The 19,647-nt window shown below is 41.3% G+C and overlaps 1 protein-coding gene across 3 annotated transcripts in view; it reads left to right on the top strand.

Annotated features, from left to right (window-relative positions):
* Positions 1–6,239, top strand: part of ELMOD1 (ELMO domain containing 1) — a 68,978-nt gene extending 62,739 nt beyond the window's left edge. For all 3 annotated transcript variants that reach the window (XM_081799555.1, XM_081799554.1, XM_081799553.1), the window contains one exon: positions 4,832–6,239. In XM_081799555.1, the coding sequence (XP_081655681.1) occupies positions 4,832–5,004 (173 nt within the window). In that variant the 3' untranslated portion in view covers positions 5,005–6,239. The remainder of the gene's footprint in view (positions 1–4,831) is intronic.
* The last annotated feature ends 13,408 nt before the right edge of the window (positions 6,240–19,647 follow it).

The raw sequence follows: 19,647 nt of genomic DNA, 5'->3' as shown, positions 1-19,647 counted from the left end.
CTGAGGGTTGCTGGAGTGGGGGGTGGGGTGGGAGGGATGGGGTGACTGGGTGATAGACATTGGGGAGGGTATGTGCTATGGTGAGCGCTGTGAATTGTGTAAGACTGTTGAATCACAGACCTGTACCTCTGAAACAAATAATACATTACATGTTAGAAAAAAAAAAAAGAATAAGAAGAAGATAGCAGGAAGGGAAAAATGAAGGGGGGGAAATCGGAGGGAGAGAGGAACCATGAGAGACTATGGACTCTGAGAAACAAACGGAGGGTTCTAGAGGGGAGGTGGGTGAGGGATAGGTTAGCCTGGTGATGGGTATTGAGGAGGGCACATACTGCATGGAGCACCGGGTGTTATACACAAACAATGAATCATGGAACACTACATCAAGAACTAATGATGTAATGTATGGTGATAAACATAACATAATAAAAAAAAAAGAACATCAACAGTAGATAAATAAGTCCCCTTGCTTTGCTTCCCTACCCCTTGTACGTACCCTATTCTATATTTACCATGCTTTTTAGGGAAGCCAGGGAAGCAGTTTTGAGGGAAAACAGAATGAGTTTTAGTTTCAGGCATACTGGGGGTGAGTTCCTTTTGGGAAATCCACATGTAGCTAAATAGTAGACATTCCAATGGAAGGCCCTGGAGCTCTGAGGAATTCCAAGGGCAGATTTGGGATTCATGAGCATTGAGGAGAAAATCAGAGCCACAAGTGTGGGAGCTTTGGCAGGAGAAAATCAAAATTAGAATCATAGGAATTGACATTTAAAGACAGGCATTTTGTTGTTTGTATTCACTACCTCAGCATAGAGCCTGATACAGAGTAAGTACTCACTAAATATTTGTTGGATGATTGGATGGATGGATGGATGGATGGATGGATGGATGGGAAGCTAAAATATTGGATAATGTCTTTTGTGGAAGAAAGGAAGTATAGTTCCTCATGGAGAATTTAGCCTTGCCCCTGAATGGATAGGCTTTCAAGACAACCCTAGCCCAGGTGAGTAGCATGCAATAGGGTTACTTATTTCCCAAGGCCCTCACCAGGTTTTAGAAAGAGCAGCAATCCCCCAATAATTGGGGTATAAGCAGAGGGACTCATGCCTCTCCAGAGGAAGGAAACCATGCCCTGAATTCACTGTTCCTCTATCAGACATGATCAGTTCTGCACGTTTCCTCTGTAATATTCTTGCAATTACCTGTGTCCTTGCTTATGTCTCTGCTGTCTATTAACTGAATGCAGTGAAGCAAAACCAAGATACATTCAAGCAACAACAAATACACTGCAGGCTTGGGATGGAAAGCCAAATTAGTATTCTAAACAGGTATTTCATCTAGGTGAAAAAATATAAGAAACTAATGGCTCTATCATTCTGACTTTATAGTATTACTCAGTGAATACTGCACTGCCAAGGCAGTATGCTACAAAAATTGCATTCCATCTAAAGCCCCACGGAACATACAGTTCCACTGAAATGAAGTAAGGTAAGGTGTAGTGAGCACAAGGTAAGTATAATGATCAGAAGAGGAAAAAGAATGATCTTTCCTCTGACCTTCAGAAGAAGGGACTATTCAGTAAGAATAAGAACCAGGGAAAGAGAATACACTAAGAAAGGCAGCAAGTACCGTGGTGAAAAGTCAGCTGATTTCGAGTTCTCGCTTTCAGCTTCCAGCTATATGGTGTAACTGTACGCTCTTCAAGTATCTTTTCTAAGCCCCATGTTCTCATCTGTTAAATGAAGGTACATCTACACCACCCACTCCACAAAGAATTAAGAGACTATAAGCAATAGCCTGGCCTCTGTTTCCTCCCTCTACTTTCCACGCCATCTTGTTAGCTTCCTTAGCTACTAAATCATTGGCTGAAATTGTCTCCCTGGGTGTCTCTCCCCAAGAGACAAGAGAATTGGGGAGCACAGGAACTCTACCTTTTTCTTGTATCTGCTGCATATTTGTTAACTGGCAGATGAGCCAACTGGTTAATTGACCAAGTGGATAAATGAACACTCTGTAATGTTATAAAAATGAGTGGAGTATTATAATTATAAATGTACCCTGGAAGCCAAGCCACCATTTCTGCATTTTGATTAAAATCATGTTATACAATCTGTATCTTCCTGGTAGGATAGAGAGAATCTGCAAGCTTTACAGCTTCACTTTTGTACCCTTAAGAGGAGGGATCCTGAGAATAGTGTCAGATTGTTAACCACCCCACCCCTAGTCTTATCCTTGCCTTTTTTTTTTTTCTTGCCTACCTTTTAAACCTTTCAAAATGTTTTTCTGTAATTGCATGTAAGGTAGAAAAATGAGGAAACCAAATGGATCTGCATTCTTTTAACACTCTGCACCACACTAGATCACCATTCGAGTGAGTTGCCAGCATACAAGCACACTGTAGAAGAGTATTTTTATACATATGATGCAAAAGTGAATTCTTCATTAAAAGATAATTTTCACAGTACCTGTTCATTATTGTGAATAAGAGTAAAGACCTTATCACTCATGAGATAATAATGAGATTCTTTTAACTCATCATGTATGATTTTAATTCATAGTATTATGAATTAGTATTAGAAGCCTGACTCTACATACAAAACAGCTCAGATGTGTTTATTTGAGCTGAGAGGCCAAGTCAGGAAAATTATGTATTTTATATAGCACAAGAAGAAGAAATTATAAGTAGTCATAGATTAAACTTAAAACCATAAAAATATAATATTTAGGAAAAAGCCAAGGGAACTTAAAAAGAGGGCATCTTTTAGAGCAATGGATCTCAAATTTTAGTGACCTGAGATTCATCTTACTGCACTGCAGCTGAATCTGGGATGGGAGGTCTGCATTTTTAAAAAAGTACCCCATAGCATTCGTGGGATACTTTAGGAGTTTGCCCAGTCACTGAAATGGACAGATGATTGAATTCTTTTGGTTGAATAAGGTACTGAGATTAAAGGGAACCACTTCCTCTTGGTGCGCATTAAACCCAGCAGAATAGTAAACAGACTCCAGTCATGGCACGTGAAAAATGGTGAGGAGAAACAGGGATGCTTAACCTGGAAAATGGAGAAGCTCAGGGCATAAGAGACACTTCAATTACCTGAGTTGGAGAAGGACTGAATTTGTTCCAAGAAATACAGGGTAACAGATTTTGGCCCAGTGTGAGGAAAAATCCTTAAGAATCAGGTTCTTCATCCATGGGACAGGTTAATGTCAGTGTTGTCACAAGAAGAGCTCAAGGCTGGAAGCTGCCTCCGGGACTCCCAGCACCAGAAGAGCAGAGATGGACTGGACAGCTCCTGGGATTGCTGATACCTGTGATCTGGGGCTTCCCTGACGTTATCAGGTGCCCATAACAGTGGCAGTGGGCCCTGGAGTGTGGCCCAGAGGCATGTGAGTGAGGGTTGGTGTGTGTCCCCATCAAGAGATATTAAAAACAGTCACATCAGTTAATATGTGTGGAGGGCCCAAAGATAATTCAATCCTAAAAAAATGCAATGGTCAAACCCCCAAAAAAGTAAAATAAGTTTTCTCTCTCCTTACTACCTTTCTTCCTGTAGTTGTAGAGAGACCATATACTTAAAAATGTATAAGCATATTTAACAGTGTAATGAATGAGAAACCCAGGTGTGTTTGTGGAAGTGGACCAGTATCTGGAAGTGTGTTGGGGGTGGGAAGGAAGGTCACTTCTAATTTTGTATTACAGTGAGATATGGTAAAGATTTTAAATATATATGTTTACAGACCTATGTTAAAGGTTTTCTCATAAGTAGCTAGTTACTAGAAAAACAAATGGTATTCTTTTTTTTTTTTTTACTATTAGCATTGAGAATGTTTGTTCTCAAATTCTCTCCCCATGCCCCTTATCATTTCTGCTGCTCACTCCTTCCTGTGGAGGTGGGAGAGCTAGGATTCAAACCAGGTTTCTAGCTTCAGAATCCTTGCTCCTATATTCTGCTCCTTCTAATGCTAAAACCAAGAAAAGCTTCTGTAATGTTCGATTTTTTAAACTAGAATTATTTCCTTAAATGCTTTGCTTCTAATATGTGAGACACTTGAGCTTGTAATAGGTTCACTACATACAAATATCTATTATTGTCTTTTTAAAAAACTATTCACATTTCAATTCTGAATCCTCCCCTTGGGGGAGGGTGCACAGTGGGGAGACAGAACACAGTGAATAGATTCAAATACTTAACATTTATTCCAAAAATGTTTCCAATCCAGATCATTCATAGGTAACACTTTTGAGACAGAGAAGTATTTGAATACAACATTATACTTCAGAGCAAGAAGGTCTTATTAACGATTTCATGTAGTTTAATGACCAGTCTGTGTTTTTCAGAGTTGATTTACAATTTTTATTGTCTCACAATAGACTGTCAGAAGCCATTTGTTTGATTTGTCAGAGTAATTTAAAACTTTACTCAAATCAAATATCAAGAGAAAAAAAGCTGAGTGGAGTAATTTTGAAAAATCAGACCATTATTTTAATTTAATCAGGAGGGGAAGGATGAAGTAGTCACTGTCGGTCTTTCGGATTATGTTCTAGATGTGATTCATATTCAAGAGATGGCAGAACTGATTTGTCTTCCTCCTTGGGAAGAGTAAGAATAATTCCAGGACCAATTGCAAAAGTCTTGCAGATTGGTAGCTTCTACTGCACTAGTTTTAAAGAATAATCTTTAACAGTAATATTTGCTGCATTTTGTTCTCTTTGAGCTCCGTGGTTGCTGTCATTTGGTCTGACATCTCTTTCAGCATTCAGTGATTTTGAATGTAATTAAGGACTTTTTTTTCTCCTGCATTCTTATCACTGTCTTATTTCTAACAGGCTATTTGATGCATGAGTTTCATAAGTTTTGGATTGAAGAGGACCCCATGGACATAATGGAATTCAATCGTGTGCGGGAGAAATTCCGCAAGAGGATCATAAGACAGCTGCAGAACCCAGACATGGCGTTGTGCCCACACTTTGCTGCCTCAGAAGGTTTAATCAACATGTAGTCACCCGCGCTGGTTTTAACGGATACCCTAGAACACTGCCTCATTGTCGTGTTAGATCCTGCTTAGGTCCCAGCTCACACACACTGAATGCACAGTGATTGTATGCATGCCTTCTGGTACAGTATTTTCACCTCTTGGTCATAATTACCAGATCCCCAGATACCACTGTTTCTGGAGTATCTGTCATCCAGTGACCGTTCATATTGTGGCATTATGCAGTGTTACATTTGCCTTGACACCCAGGTATGGAGAGAGTTTTCTATTTTTTTAGATTGTTCTCCTCCCCCTCATAATTCAGCACTGAAGAACTGTATTTCTCTAGCTGTATTTTGTATGCAAGAGATTTAGCTGAATCTTGTTCTGTGAAAGCCTTTTAATTTACCGATATGTTTCATGACTACTGCTGCTAGCTCTTCAGGCCAGGTTCATGCTTGGATCTCACTCCACTAAAGTGTATGACTTTCAAACAATACAGACAGACACATGATAAGCCAAACCATTCCTGCAAACACAGCCGCGCCTCATGAAAATGTAACAAGGCTTACAAGAAGCAGATTTAGGTAGGTGCTGTTTTTGTTTGAAGAACCGCAATTATATTGTAACTTCCCCCAGCTGCAACTGTGTCATAGTCATATGGATACCAAATAATTTTATTCCCATAATTTTACTGGCTTGGATACCTAAATATGTTTATGATGCTTGGAGCCTCAGAAAAGAAGTATGCATACTTCAAAAACTGCAAAAGGTTTTTCACTGCCTGCCTCTTGCTGAACTCAGAGTTACACCCTGGCACTGTTCTGATCCAAGCATCTTTGCTTGGGGAACTGAGTGCTGACTGGTTTGTTTTCAATGTCAAGAGGTTATATCAAAAAACAATTTGCAAGAAAATGTGTTGCAAGAGAGGGACCTAAGCTGTGTCCTTCTATAATATTTCTTGAAAATAATGACCTTGTCTTGTATCAGTGAAAAAAGTAAATTGCTTGGAAGGGAAAAAACATCAAATCATTCCAAAACTGCTAAAAATCATTTTAAAAACCATGATTTAGTTTGGAATTATGATTGTAGTCTGTTGAATAGTATTTACCATGGCATTTCATACCCATGGTATTTTATACCTTCTGACTATCAATTTTAGTATTATTAGACATTTGTGTGATCACTTGCTTATTTAAATGAAGTCTGGGTACTGCCTAACTGTCAGTTATATGAATAAATTACATGTCATTCTACTGTAACGTATAGTGGATTTCATTTTAATATTTTTGTGCTTGTACAGCTTCTGAATATGCAAATATGTGAGTGGGTAGAAAGTCAAAGACAGACGACCTAGAGCTGAATATAAATCATGCCATCATTCAGAGTAACCAGGTGTAAATTAAAGTGTGTCATGTCTGACAGACTTCTTTTATTTAATGTTGAGGCCTGATGGTGCTTTAATTGAAAGAGTAAGATCCAGCTTCTTCTTTGTAACTTCCTATAAAGCCTGGTTTATCTACAGCTAGACAATGATAAAGGCAACATTAAGCTGCCTTTTGTTTCCTTGTCCCTTCTAGCTCCTCGGGGACTGTGCTATACTTTCTCTCTCAGCTGCGTACCAGGTGGCAGCATTTTGCATTGCAACTATTACGGCCCTGTGCCCTTCGACAGAATGGAGAAGGGAAGGAGTTGATGAACGCGTGATGTGTATCGTGAGGAATGGCAAGAATACAGATTCCTCTCCAGGGTGAGGATGTGTGAACCTGCTAAGTGGCCCGTCCCGGGAGCCGTGAGTGTGCGCTGCAGCTGCAGCTGCTGAGCGTGCAGACAGCTCTCCACTTCGGTACAGCCTTTGTCAGCCACGTGTGCGTCCCGTCTCCTGCTCCCCACCAGGGCCCCGTGTCACTGCCGCGGCTTGAGAGTATGTGGCATTTACACCAGCTCATGTCTCTTCCGCTCAGGTAGACACAGTTGATGGTAACAAAGCCGGGAGTTTTCCCTCCCAGCTCCTTGCATCTCTCTCTGTTGTACCCTAACATGGCTGCACAATTTTAGGATGAGCAAACTGCCAGCTCCTTCCCGTTCTGAGTATCATTAGACTTCTCGTTCACACCTCTTTGTGAAAGATGCGTTCTACCCAGTAACCGGAAGAGGGGTGAGAAAAAGAAGAGAAGAAGGTTTCAAAAGCATAAAAAAGTGTGTGATGTGTATGCGTTTTCCCCTTGAGCATTCTTAGCTTGCTTATCCTTATTCCACCGAACAAGGGTTGACCACTTAAAATGTAAATTATGTAGCAAGCCTCTCACAAGTTTTCCAAAACACTGCTTGCTATGATAAACACATTCCGGTTTGTACCACAGAAAGAAAACTCTTTGAAGCACCATTTTTGAAAATTATGACTTCCATTTGACTTTCCTTATCACAGTTCTTATTATTGTAACTGAAAAAATAGTTTTTGCCTGATAACCCACCATCTTTTCCACTTGAAACAAAACTTAAATACATACCTATCCCAAAATGTAGGATGACCTTACAATATATCTTCCAAAGCTCACGACACTTTTGAGAGAAAAAGAGGATGCTGTTAATAATTTCTTCAGGACAACGGCGTGAACTGGGACAGTATAAGAAAACCGAGATGTCAGACATTAAGTAGGGACTGTCTACCCACAACTCAGACAAATGCAACCTGATTTTTTCACGTTCAAGCCTCTGGCAGAAGTATATCGCAGGGATACAGACATTTTGATATCTAGGATATTACCCAACATCTTAAAGACCCATCAAGAGGCACAAGCTTCATCTGAGAAGCTCACATGAACAGGCTAGGCTTACTTATAGAAAGCAGTAGGGAAACAAAACCCAGCAATCAAACTCCATGGCCCTAAATTAGCTTGATCTGTAAACAGATGGGGCCAGATCCAAACCGAAGAAATATCAGGAGCAGACCAAAGTTGGTAAAGTGTGGGGATCAGGCATGAGAAATAGAAGGAAAAGGGGATAGGAAAAAAAAAGTGTCAGCTAGGTCCATAGCCATACCTAGGAAACTTTGAGCCACGGTGACCTACTCTATCAAAGCAATGCTTCTAACTCTTCAGGGAGCTTGAAGTAACTGCTCTAATCTGGAAACAAAATGGCAGAAAAGCAGAATCAAGTATAACATCAAGTCCTAGAATGACAGAGATTCTAGTATGGTTTCCATTTCAAGAGTGAACATTTAGTGAGTGCTGATGCTATGTGTCAGGACCATGCTAGCCTTTATTTGCATTAGTTCATCTCCTCAACAACATACAAAGTGAAATTGCTTCCTTCTTTTTCTAGACAAACAGGCTTAGAGAATCAAATATATTGCCACAGGTCTCAAGAAAACAAAATATCACCTCACACAGCAAAATGTTGGTGAAGATGTGGAGAAAAGGGAACCCAGGTACACCGTGGGTGGGAATGCAAACTGGGGCAGCCATTCTGGAAAACGGTGTGGAGGATCCTCAAAAAATTAAAAATAGAACTACTCTATGATCCAGCAATTCCATTTCTGGGTATTTATTCAAAGGAAATGAAAGCACTAACTCAAAAAGATATCCGCAAACCCAGGTTCACTAGAGCATTACTTAAAATAGCCAAGACATGAAAACAAGTGTCCATCAAATGATGGAAATATATATATATATATGCCATGTTTTCTTTATTCATATATTTTACACACACACACACACACACACACAATGGAATATTATTCAGCCAAAAAAAGAAGGAAATTCTGACATTTGTGACAACATGGATGGAACCTGAGGGCATTATGCTAAGTGAAATAAGTCAGACAGAAAGGCAAATACCTTATGATCTCACTTATATGTGGCATCTAAAAAAAAGCCTGAACTCACAGATACATATTGTGGTTGCCAGAGCAGGTGGTAGGGTAAAGGTGGTCAAGAGGTACAAAAAAGAAGTAGTAGTAAGTGGCACAGCTAGATCTTGAACCCAGGGCCTTAAGCCCTGACTTGTAATCATGCTGTCTCCCTAATGAATTATTCTCTATTGTCCAGGGTAGATTATAAACTTAAGTACAAAACCTTAAGTGATAATATATATGTAAAAACAGTTCTTGCTCAGGTGTCTTTAGGATGAATTCATACACTGCAGATCACAAATGCTGCCATACTGTCCCTCAGGACTTCCCCCATTTTTTGTTAGAATTTCTTTCTTGATACACAAAGAACAATTTTTACAGGACTGTGAGCTCTCTCTCCTGATCTCTGTCTCCCGCAAGAGTCATGGAAGCCTGCACACCACCTCCAGGCTCCCCTGTGGGAAACTTCAGTGAGGTTCCTCTATGGGCCTGCAGAGCCTGGGCTGCAATATGCTCACACAGATGCTTAGGAGAGAGGTCAGGGCAGGATTACAAAAAATAAAATGTTGACTTAGTACCTTCCTATTATTTTATCTATTGTGTACCTGGCACTGTGGTCTGCTTTGCAAAAGAGGCCATAGATGAAAAGTTTATGGTGGGGCACCTGGCTGGCTCGGTTGGGTAAGCGTCCAACTCTTGGTTTCTGCTCAGGTCATGATCTCAGGGTCATGATATCAAGCCCCGCATCAGGCTCTGCACTCAGCACAGAGTCCGCTTGAGATTCTCTTTTCCTTTGCTATTCCCCCTACTCATGTAAGTGGGCGCTCTCTCTCAAATAAATAAATAAATAAATAAATAAATAAATAAATAAATGTATGTGGCAAAGAGAAGAGAAAGCTGAGCTTCAGCTTGTAAAGCAACAGTTGAACCCCCTCCATCATGCAAGGTGGGTTAAGGGAGGTCCCTTTAAGACTGCCACCTACCGGGGCGCCTGGGTGGCTCAGTTGGTTAAGCGACTGCCTTCGGCTCAGGTCATGATCCTGCAGTCCCGGGATCGAGTCCCGCATCCGGCTCCCTGCTCGGCAGGGAGCCTGCTTCTCCCTCTGACCCTCCCCCCTCTCATGTGCTCCCTGTCTCTTTCATTCTCTCTGTCTCAAATAAATAAATAAATAAATCTTTAAAAAAAAAAAAAAAAAAAAGACTGCCACCTACCATAACAATAGCTCAGGTGCATTCCACAGCACTGAAAGGCATGGGTCTTGGAATAGACTTTATTAGGAACATTTCTAAATTAAGGATTAGCAAGAGGAAACAAAATATGAGTGCATCCCATGTCCCAAGGCATACCAGGGCCTGTGTGCTATGCTAGACACACTGAAGGTCTGAGTGTGGGTGAAGAATCCCAATCCCCCTGTTGTCCTCCCTTCTTTTAGGGCAAGCCTGAAAGCAACCATGGGGGAGGTGGTGATCTGACAGGATCACTTTGTACCCAGGCAGTCTGGATCTGGCTGCCAGCTGCCCTGCCCCTGCAGACCATGGGATGTGCGGGACATTGCCCTGGGGAAGGAAATCTCTGGTCCTAATGAAAGGTAAGCAGATGCAACCCCTTCTGAAGGGAGAGAAAAGAGCCTTCAGGCACAGATAGTTTGGTCAAGCAGCCCAAAGAGAGTTTGTGAGTTCTTTTTTGACAAATCTCATCATATCACACCCACATACACTTACATTTTAGATATATTAGCTTTTCTATGCCAAGTGTGTAGCAATTAACAAGGAATAGGGACATCAGCAGCCTCTCAGTATATGATACTAAAAGTTAAATAATCTGCTTTTGGTCAAGTTTTTACTATTTCTGCAAAGTACAGCAGGGAAAACTGGCAGTCAGAAGACCCACATTGCAGCGTACCTGCTTCTAGCCTTCTTTAGGCCAGTGACTTGCCCTCTGTGACTTCGCTTTTATCATCCATAACAGAAAAATAATAATGACAGCTCCTCTTCAGACGATTATTGTTAAGAGTAAAATCAAATAAGCTCTCATTAATTAAAGTGCTTGGGAAACTCCAAAGTACTGGTTAAACACATGTTTAATTACGGTTGGTATTTTATCCATTTGGTTTTTGGCTATGAGCTTACTCTAACAGAAAAGCTATAAAATTTGTCCTTGTAGCCAGTGTCCCCCATTAATTCAATTCAGCAAATATTTATTGAGCACTCACTTTGTGCCAGGCATCATGCCAAGACTGGGGATAAAATGGGAAACAAGACAGTGTCCTTGGTCTCACAGACCTCATCGTCTAAACAGCACCTTCTTGTCAGGTGTGGTCCTTGGGCCAGCGGCAGGAGCACTGCTAGAAATGAATCGTCACAGAGCGCCTGGGTGGCTCAGTCGGTGAAGCGTCGGCCTTCGGCTCAGGTCATGATCCCAGGGTCCTGGGTTCGAGTCCCGCATCGGGCTCCCTGCTCAGCAGGGAGCCTGCTTCTCCCTCTGTCTCTCTCTCCCCCTCTGCCTTTCTCCTGCTCGTTCTCTAATTAATAAAATCTTAAAAAAAAAAAAAAGAATCACTGCAACCCCTCCCCAGACCTACTGAACAAGGATCATGTAACACTCTCCTCAGCCGGTTCATGTGCACTTTTAAGTTTGACAAACACTGCTCTAGAGGGTATTGATCCTGTCACTCTCCACTGAAACCTGACAAAGACTATACCTCAACTGTTAATGGTTTAGAAATCAATCAAACATCCCCTTTGTTTTCCCACAGCTTTCTCTGGAGCAAAGAAGGACTACATGTTCTGTTGTCATCCTCTTCCAAGTGCAGACAGGAGTCAACGTGGAAGAGGAGGAGGGCTGTGAGGGACTGGATATCTGTGTCCCTCAGTACACTGTGTCCCCTTCATATGCTGAAATCCTAACCCCACTGTGATGGTCTTAGGAGGTGGGGCCTTTGGGCGTGATTAGGTCATGAGGCTTCGTGGATAGGAAAAGACATGAGAATCTCTCTTCTCTTTCTCTCTCTCTCTTCCTCTCTCTCCCTGACGGTACAATAGGAGGGTGGCCATCCAGCAGACCAAGAAGAGTGCCCTCACCAGACACTGGATCTGCTGGTACCTCAATCATTGACTTCCCAGCTTCCAGAACTATGAGAAATAAATTGTTGTTTAAGCCACCCAGCCTATGGGATTTTTGTTACAGCAGCCCAAACTGACTAAGACATCAGCTTGGACACAGGAGGATGGCCTGCCCTTCCAACCAATGCTTCTTGAGAAGGCAAAGCCGGTGCTGCCCCAGATGCATACTCTCACTGAAGGCCATTCTCAGAGTTTTGTTCTCAAAGTTATCTGTCAGAGTGGCCAGCCTCTTACATGCTGGAGAAAGCAAACAGAGTCTTCACATATTAGCCAAAGTCTTCCCCTCACTGAACAGAAATCATCCAGTTGCAACTTAGCAACTATCCAGAGAAGTCATTTGAAGTCTGAGGCATGTGCTTCCGAGAGCAAACCCAGAAGCTTGGAAGCAGCAAGAGGATAAGAATCAGAATAATGCAACTCTGCCACCCCAGTGTTCTGACCCTATTCTAAGAGAGAACCAAGGAGTGCACTTGTGATGAGCACCAGGTGATGTATGAAGTGGTGAATCACTATATTGTACACCTGAAACTAATATTACCCTGTATGTTAACTGAAATTTAAATAAAAATTATTTAAAATAAATTTAAAAATAAATTTAAAAAAAATTTTTAAAAAGGGATGTGGGGTAGCTCAGTCAGTTAAGAGTCCAACTCTTGATTTCGGCTTAGGTCATGATCTCACGGTCATGAGACAGAGCCCTGACTCGGGCTTTGCACTGGGCATGCAGCTGGCTTAAGATTCTCTCTCTCTCTCTCTCCCTCTGCCCGTTTCCACTCCTCTCTGTCTCTCTAAACAAACAAAAACTTAAAGAAATTTTTTTAAAAAGAGAACCAAACATTTGCAGAACAAGATGGAGCCAGTCTTAAATAAACTATAAAGAATCTCACCTGACTTATAACAATCTAATCTTTTCTCATGATCTAGAATAAAAATGGCAAGTTTAAACCAATTTAAAATACTAGTCAATTATAAGAAAGCTATTTAAATGTCCTTATGAAACTGCTACTTTTGGGGTTACGCTCATCCTTATCATAAGCCACAAAGCCGGGGCGCCTGGGTGGCTCAGTCGTTAAGCGTCTGCCTTCGGCTCGGGTCATGGTCCCAGGGTCCCGGGATCGAGCCCCACATCGGGCTCCCTGCTCGGCGGGAAGCCTGCTTCTCCCTCTCCCACTCCCCCTGCTTGTGTGTTCCCTCTCTCGCTGTGTCTCTCTCTGTCAAATAAATAAATAAAATCTTTAAAAAAAAAAAAAAAGCCACAAAGCCAATTTCCTGGCTTTAGGTCTTTTCCTTGCTTATACTTGTGTTCCTGACTCTATTTAAATATAAAATGAATTAACATGTATGAATATCCTACACAAATGTAACGGTTTCTCTTTTGTAAAAATTATTACTATTTGCAGCAGGATACATGGATCATCTAAACAGGATTCATCTAAAATGCCATTAACTTGCTATGGGTTTCTTTTTTTATGGATTAATATGTTTTAATTACATTAATTTTGTTTACTTTCCCAGCTTCTGAAAGCATTTTTTAATCAAACTTTTTAAGATAACTGTACGTCTTACCACATGCAGTTGTAAGGAATGATATGGGAAGATCCCATACACCCTTCATCCATTTCCCCCCAATGGTAGCATCTTGCATAACTATAGCACAATACCACAACCAGGAAACCAACACTGATACAATCCACCTCAGATTTCATCAGTGTCATATGTACTAATTTGTGAGAGTTCTGTTCTATGCACTTTGATCCTGTGTGTACACTTCTGTAATTGACACCACAATCAATGTTCAGAACATTTCAATCACCATAAGGATGCCTTAGGCAGCCCTTCTATAAGCACACCCACCTTCCTCCCCACCCCAGTCTGTAAGCACTGACAACCACTAATCTGTTTTCCATCTCTATCATCTGGTCATTTCAATAATGTTTTATAAATGGAATCATACGGTATGTAACCTTTTCTGATTAGCTTTTTCACTCAGCATAATTCCTTAAGATCCATCCACGTTTTTTCCTTTAGCAATAGTTTATTCCTTTTTATTACTGAGTAGTATTCCATCAACTAACCATACCAGTTTCTTTAACCATTCATCTGTTGAAGCATATTTGAAATGTTTCAAGTTTTGGCTATTACAAATAAAAGTTGCTCTGAATACTAGTGTGCCTATTTTTATGTGAAAATAATCTCCATCACTTATTTCACCCATTCTCCCACCAACCTCCCCTCTGGTAACCATCAGTTAGTTCTCTGTAGTTAAGAGTCTGTTTCTTGCTTTGTGTATGTGTCTCTCTCTTTTTCTTTGTTCATTTGTTTTGTTTCTCAAATTCCACATATAAGTGAAATTATATAGTATTTGTCTTTGACTAACTTACCTCATTTAGCATTATACTCTCCACCCATGTCATTGCAAATGTTAAGATTTCATTCCTTTTTATGGCTAACATTCCATTATATATATATGTACACCATACCTTCCTTATCCATTCATCTATCAATGGACACATGGGCTGCAATGCACATTTAATTTCGTAAGAAACAGCCAAATTATTTTCCAGAGGAGCTGAACCATTGTACACAAAAGATGAGTAGGAATTTCTAGATACAGCAGAGACTGCCAGTAATTCCCCAATATCTGAGTGACCCATCTCTCAGAGTGATTGAAATCCCTAATTTTGGCTACCCCAAAGTAAAGACTTACATTCTCTGTCTTCCCTTGCAGCTAGGTATGATCACTTGATTAATTCTGGCTAATATCTTCTAAGTAGGAGTTTTGCGGGAAGCTTCTAAGAATATTCCATTAAAGAAATGCAGATTGTACCCTCTGCCCCTTTACTTATTTCTTGGTTCGTCCTGCTGCTATAAACTAGATGTGATATTTGCCATCCTGGATCATAAATACAAGTGCTGCATCCTAGGGATGTCAGAGTGGTAAGCTGGAAGTAGCCTAAGTCCCTGAGGACCCCGGCAGACCTATTAGCCCTACACTGTCTTGCCCAGACTTTTATGTGAAAGTAAAATAAACTATGTGATTTAGGCTGTTCTTTAATTCCCTGTTATTCACAGCTGGGACTGAATCCTGACCAGGTACCAAAGCACGGAGACATAAATGATCCACCCAGGAAACACCATTAGCTCAGAACAGTGTGAGCACGGAGTACTCCCTGGTACCTAACTAGGTAAACATGGCAACCCTGTGACCATGGCAGGGCTGTGGTATGGTCAGATTTACACTTAAGACTGCTCTCTGCTTGCTGCATGGAAAATGGTTTCAAAGGCAGCAGGAAAAGAAGCAAATAAAACTGTGATGCCCAAGCAAGAAATTCTGAGGGCCTGAACCAAAGCAGAGATGGGGGGGGGGGTATATTTGAGGATCTCCTCCCCGCAGAGAGGAGGGGACATATTTGAGTAGCACAAAACATGTAAAATCAACAGCATTTGGTGACTGGTAGATGTAAGGATGAGGACAGGGAGGAACATGGGGAGACTTCTGGGACAGGATAACTTAAGTTATTAAGACTAAAGCTACTAGAAACAGCCGCCAATCACTGGCCACCAACTCCATGCTACTCCCTGAGTCTGGTGCTTCATATTCAACACCTCTTAATTCTTAGACTCACTCTGTGGAATACAGTTTTAATCCACACTTTACAAATAAGGAAAATGAGGCAAGGAAAAGTTGAGTGACCTACTCAGAACTTCCCAGGTAGAAACCAACAAGGATATGCCTCCAACCCTGTTCTCTGGCTCAGTGCAGGTCTCCATGACACCACCCTATGCTATGTCCCCCAGGTCAGCATTCAGATGCTGTTTTTCAGAAAAGGAACTGAAAGAAAATATACCAAAATGGTTACCTTTGGATGGCAGAAGCTGTTTTTATTTTATACACATCTATGTTTTCCAGATTTTCTTCCATGCATTCGCACGGTATCTATAAAGGAAGCAATAAATGTTTCTATTTAAATAATAATATAACACTCTGAGAAAGAAAAGCTTCGGAAATCTAAACATATGTACATATTCTTTGGCAGGAAAGAGGGGAGAGTCTTAAGTCACAGGCCCAGGTTGCCACAGAAGTGAGAGCCAAGCCTAATAAATACTCCCAGCAAAAGCCTTGTCAGATGGCAGGCCCCTGGGCTGGTACTGGCCAGGAAGGCCCCTCCTTTCACAAAGACATTACCTTGAGAAATTCTCATTATCTCACTGGCTCTGAGACCACTAGTTTGTTGGTTTTTCCTCTTTAAAAAAATTCTTGTCAGTAATAATTTCAGGCACTGAAACAAAAATTCCAGACAGCACATCCTCTGCCAACACTTCATAAGTGTCTGAATAATGGCACCATGAATATTTATGTCTTGTTATTATCACGGCTACAAGGAATGACAGTTTCAGCACAAGTGACCATATTCGTTTTCATCTCACTGTTTGACCCTGAATATTCTTTATTTCTCCCACTCAGCAGCACCACATACCCCGCTGCAGATTTGCGTATGGTCCTGTTACATAGGGGGAATACTCCTCTAAGAAATGTTCGGTTTTCCTTTCCTGTGCAACCAGAGAGCTAGGGAATCCTGCATTCGTCCATCCATCCATCAGCAAATACTCACTGAGGACCCTGTGCTGGGCTCCAGGACACAAAGCTGACATGTTCCTTGCCTGCAAGTCGGGTCAGGAGACAGACACATCAACAGCCCGTTACACTACACTGAGGTGAGTGCAATGAATGGCTGGCACTAGGTCGCAGGTGCTGTGGCAGATACCACTAATGGGGACAACATGAACAAAGGCACCAACCTGAAAAGAGCACAGTCTGGGCAGAGCATGACGAGCAGTTCAATGTTGTCAGAGAGCAGCGAGACAGAATAAGAATGACCTCAAAGGCTTCAAGAAAGAGCTGGGACTTGAGGGTGAATTTAAGGGACCAAAATTAAGGCAGCAAGATTGACGGGAGATTGGTAGTACAGGCCAGGAATTATGGGGGCCCAAACTGGAACTGTGGGGGTGGGTATATGGAAAAGGAAACAGATTCAGAAACTACTGGAAAGATTAAATCAGGAAACATTGGTCCCTAGTTAAAGGAGGAGGATGGTGTGCATTTGGACGAGTTGGGAGAGGAGTATTAGGGTGTAGGAGTGGGAGGAACCAATACATAGAAAAATCTGCAGATTATTTTATGGAAATGTCATCTATTTAAAACATGGTATCTTCCAATCCAGGTTCTTATTGTCTCTTCAAATATTTAAATCTTCCTCTAGTCCCTCAATAACATTTCATCATTTTCTTCACTTAGGTCTCACTTATTTCTTTCTAGATGAATACATACGGATTTTTTATTTCCCTGTTGCTATTGTAAATGGACTCTCTTTTTCATCATATTTTCTCATTAGTTGCATCAGTTAAGATTCACTTGGTTACAAATGACAGAAAATCCAACTCAAACTGATATAAACAAATAATAGTAACACATATTGAGCGCTCATTATTGCTAGATATTGATCCAAGCACTTTACATGTATTAATCTTCTGACTCAGTTAAATATAAGGAGAAGATTTAAATGAAAAAAATGAGTCATGTCTGTCTTCAAATATAGATGGATCCAGCAGCTCAAAAACCCTCACCAGGACTGAGTATGTCTCCATCTCTTGGCTCCCCAGTGGCAGTGACTGAAGCAGCTTCCACACTGTCTACTTTTAGGTGCAGGCCTGGCAAGGATTTAGGTAGAAGAACCTGCTCCGGATAAAGACCTCACATTGAGTCTCTCACTAGCCCAACTTGAGATGTGTGCCCATCACTGCTACTAGAGGGAAGTGGCACTTTGACTGGCTAGATGTGGTCATGTGCTACTCTCCCAAAACTGTATACGCTGAGAGTAGGGGAGGAGTCACTCAGTCTTAAACAAATCCTTTGTAAGAAGTAGGGACATGGGGGGAGATGGCAAAAAAATAACCAATGTCCACTCTACTGGTTACTACTCCATCAATTACTATTATTACTTTGGATTAAAACTACACACACACACACACGCCTAAATATTACATGTGTAATATACATATAACAAGCAACCAGCCTGGATAATTTCAAGGTTACTTTAATTGAGTGTTGTACTAGATTGATTGTACTAGTAGCCCCAATCTTCACACTTCCCTGAATCTGATCTCTCTGCTCTCCACACTGACTCTGGGCTCAGCCTGGTGCCTCGCTTGTACCAATGGGACAATCTCAAACCTGATACAAACAGGCCTGAAAGAGAAACTTTAGGTTTCCTCCTCCTCTCTTTGAACTTGGCCACCACCAGGAAGACAAGCTTGGGTTAGCCTGCTAGAGGATCAAAAACCATGTGGAAGAATGTCAAGATATCCTAGCTAAAGCTATCCTAGACCCAACCAGCCCCAGCCGACCTGCCAGCTGACTGCAGATGCATGAGCAAGCCCAGCCAAGATTAGCCAAGCTCAGCCTGGATCAGCAGAACTACCCCACCACAGACTCATGAGAAATAAAAAATGGTTGTTGTTTTAAGCCCCTAAGTTGTGTAGTGACTTATAATGCAGCAATAGGTATCTGAAATAGACATTCTCCATTTATGCCTAATAACATGATTATCAAAATTAACAAAGGCAACAAAGCCCAATATACTAATGGGCTAGTGCTGGTGCTCAGGAAGATAGCAGGGAAGAGATGGACACAGGGCTGCAACCTGAGTAGGTTGCTACATTAGGCACACTAGCAGCCTGAGATCATGGAGAGCAGGGCCAAGAGTACTGAAAGGCAGAAGTAAGTTGTTAACAAAGGTAATTTGCAAATCGAACCAATCAACATACAAGTTTCAATTCACACATTTTTGTGAATGCAGAGGTCTAGGCCTTGAGGCAAAGATAAAGGAGCTGGGGAGAGGAGACGCCAGCTCATGAAATGAGAGCATAATGATCCCTGTGATATGACCAAGTACACATAGGCGAGACGCAGGAGCAGAGCATAAAACTGGAGAAGGGAGACGGCTAGCCCTGGGGTGCAGGAAACTTAAAGGAAAGAAACCAAGCCAGATTTTCCATGAAATGGGAAGAATATAATCCCAGGAAATTTGGAAACTTGAAGAGTATACTAAAGGATGTGAATCATGTTGAAAACCACAAAAAAATCTGGAAAAATTTACTTCATTGTTTTTGTGCTAGAATAGAAAAAGCAGAGTTGACGTCAGGAGATGCAAGTTTTGTTTCTGCTTGACCTTGGGTAAGCCACAGAATGTCTTTGTGTTTTGGGTTTTTTTTTTAAGATTGATTGATTTATTTATTTTTAAGTATCTCTACACCTAACCCAGAGCTCAAGCCCACAACCCCAAGATCAAGAGTTGCACCCTCCACCAACTGAGCCAGCCAGGCACCCCAGAACATCTTTGGATCTTAGTTTTCTCATCTATAAAATAAAGAAATTCAATAATCTCTAACCTTTCCTCCATGTCTAAAAATTCTCCATTTCTTTCTTTCTCTCTCTCTCTCCCCCCTCCACTCCTCCCTCTCTTCTCTCTCCTCCTCCTCTATATATAGCGAAAAATATAATTTCTGGAATATTTCATCCACCTTACCTTTGGTCCAAGAATCAGCTCTTCTCCAGAGAGCTGGAAGAGGAGCGAAAAAACGAGCCAACTGTCAAAGCCGAGGATGAGGGAGATAAATATATTTGTCTCCAAACA

Source organism: Leptonychotes weddellii, chromosome 11 (genome assembly GCF_054177405.1).
Source record: "Leptonychotes weddellii isolate Sample4059 chromosome 11, ASM5417740v2, whole genome shotgun sequence".
NCBI classification, from domain to species: domain Eukaryota; kingdom Metazoa; phylum Chordata; class Mammalia; order Carnivora; family Phocidae; genus Leptonychotes; species Leptonychotes weddellii.
The sequence above is the reverse complement of the archived record's forward strand: the minus strand, read 5'-3'. Positions and strand labels throughout refer to the sequence as shown.